Raw genomic sequence first — 2,120 nt, forward strand, 5'->3', positions numbered from 1 at the left:
CCTGAGTGCCAAAGTCCATCACTTATCTCTTGGATTGTTCAAGACAAGCACTGTACATCCTGAATGCCACAACCCCACACCATGGGAGGTAACTGTTCCCAAAGCATCCCAAGACTCTGTGGGCAGCCTGGGCTGGAGCAATGAGTTCCTGAGGGATTGTACCTTGTAGGAGGGATTCATATCAGAGGGACCTCTGTGGCATTCAGAATTTACAGTGCTTGTCTCGAACAATCCGCCTCTTGGGAGAGGTGCCTTAGGGCCGTTGGAGACGATTACCTAGCAAGTGGATAGGCTTGAGGGATAGGACTGTTTCCTATCTATTTTATTTTTTGGAGTTCTGATCCGCTGAAAAGAGGGTTGAGTTTTGTAATTGTGAAATTAGAAGTTAAGCGTGTATATCCTCTCAAGGAGTGTTGTTGGTGGCCATGGTGAAATCTAAGTTGTTGCCCTTCCTGAGACGTTTGGCCCTGATTTTGTGAGTTAAGTAATAATGGAAAAGGAGATTCATACGGGGAAATCCTCCCCTAGTGTTGATCCCGAGATACTGTTTAAGATTTTGGAAACTTGTAATGCCCGCCCGTCAGTCTCGGGACAGGACTGGGCTAAAGGAAATTGGTACAATTTGCAGAGTGTGGCAGATCGTATCTCTGCATTACAAAAGGAGGCCAAGTGGCGATTCAGGAAAGGGAAAGGCATAGTATGTGCTGTGCTTGGAGCCTGCCTGGCGGCGGCGTCACAGCATCCAGCTGACTGCCAGACCCAGAAAGGAAAAGTTATCGAGTCTTTGCAAACATTAGTCGGGTCGTTACAGGACCAAATTGCTGGCCTTGAAAGAGAGAATGTTGAGCTTCAGGAAGAATTAGCAAGTGAAAAGGCTCACTCAACTCCTATCTTCTCCGTGCTCCTCTGAGATAGGAAGGGGGGGTAGGTATGGCCCCGAGTCAAGGCCTGCAGATAGTCCTTTCTGGGATAATTGCTGAGATCTCTGCATAACGAAGGGGAGGATGAGACGACTGACACCACAGGTTTAATTTATTGCAGGGGAGCATCCTGCTCCCTAAGAGTCCATCAACAGATGTTCTTTCTCAGATGTCACAAGACACACAGCAGATATCTTGCACTTATCTCTTGGATTGTTCGAGACAAACACTGTAAATTCTGAATGCCACAATCCGCAACAGGAGCTGCGGGAAGCTAAAGCCCGACCAGATAAAACTCCACAGTTATGCCCCCTGATTAAAAGGGAATACTATTATGAGGACCTGGATGACCAACAGCCTTCCTCGGTAACTAAGGAGGTCCCCTATTCAGCCACTGAGTTGGCAAAGCTAAAGAAAGAATTTGGATGTAACCCCAAAGGGTCAGAAACGGAGTATGTGTGGCGAGTCTCTTTGTCCGGGGGTGACCAAATTTTATTAACTGAGAAAGAGGCCAAAGGATACTGGGGACCCGGTGTGTTTTTAACTACTGGTGACCAGAGGGCCCCGTGGTCACTCACACAACGCGCCGCTTATTGGTCTGGTGGATTAGACCCCCTAGAGAGGGGGGACCCTTTGGCTATTGTTGGAACCATGGAACAAATATTAGAGAGCGTACAAAAAGCAGCCTGTTTGCAGATGATGCACAACCGGCAGCTGACTCCTTGTCATGAGTCCCCAGTATTATTATCAGTGGATCCAGAAAGAATGACCCCATTAATTCGTAGCCTCTCTGAATCCCTTAGATCTGTTGGGATTCAACTGCAGGGACAAATTAAAGCTGCCAGCCCACTTGAGCAACTGGAAGAGATCTTAACTCCAGATCGTAACACTCGAAAGTCAAAAACATGGACCTGGGGGGAGATTGCACAGGAGTTGATTAATTATGGCCGGAAATATGGGCCAGCTAATCCCACTCCTCATCAATCAGAAACTAAAGCAGTCTGATGGGCAAGTTCGTCCCCTCTTGATAGACCCCCAGGAGAAAGATTTAGGTGTCCCGAACCTAACTTTACTGCTCCAACGACAAGGAGAGACTTTTGGCATCTTGGTTGGTAAAAAGGGATTCCGCGTGATTTAATGGATGGGACCCTCACAGATGTGTTGAAAAAAATGGTGACTTCTTGGCCAGATAAAATGCCT

General features: G+C 47.4%; 1 protein-coding gene across 1 annotated transcript; it reads left to right on the forward strand.

The window, feature by feature from the left end:
* Positions 1 to 490: 490 nt before the first annotated feature.
* Positions 491 to 1,925, forward strand: LOC104392523. The gene is made up of 2 exons (XM_010001931.1): positions 491 to 858; positions 1,097 to 1,925. Exons 1-2 carry the CDS (start codon positions 491 to 493, stop codon positions 1,923 to 1,925), a joined length of 1,197 nt encoding a protein of 398 aa, XP_010000233.1.
* Positions 1,926 to 2,120: the final 195 nt, after the last annotated feature.

Source organism: Chaetura pelagica, unplaced genomic scaffold (assembly GCF_000747805.2).
Source record: "Chaetura pelagica isolate M959 unplaced genomic scaffold, ChaPel_1.0 scaffold345, whole genome shotgun sequence".
Lineage (NCBI taxonomy): Eukaryota > Metazoa > Chordata > Aves > Apodiformes > Apodidae > Chaetura > Chaetura pelagica.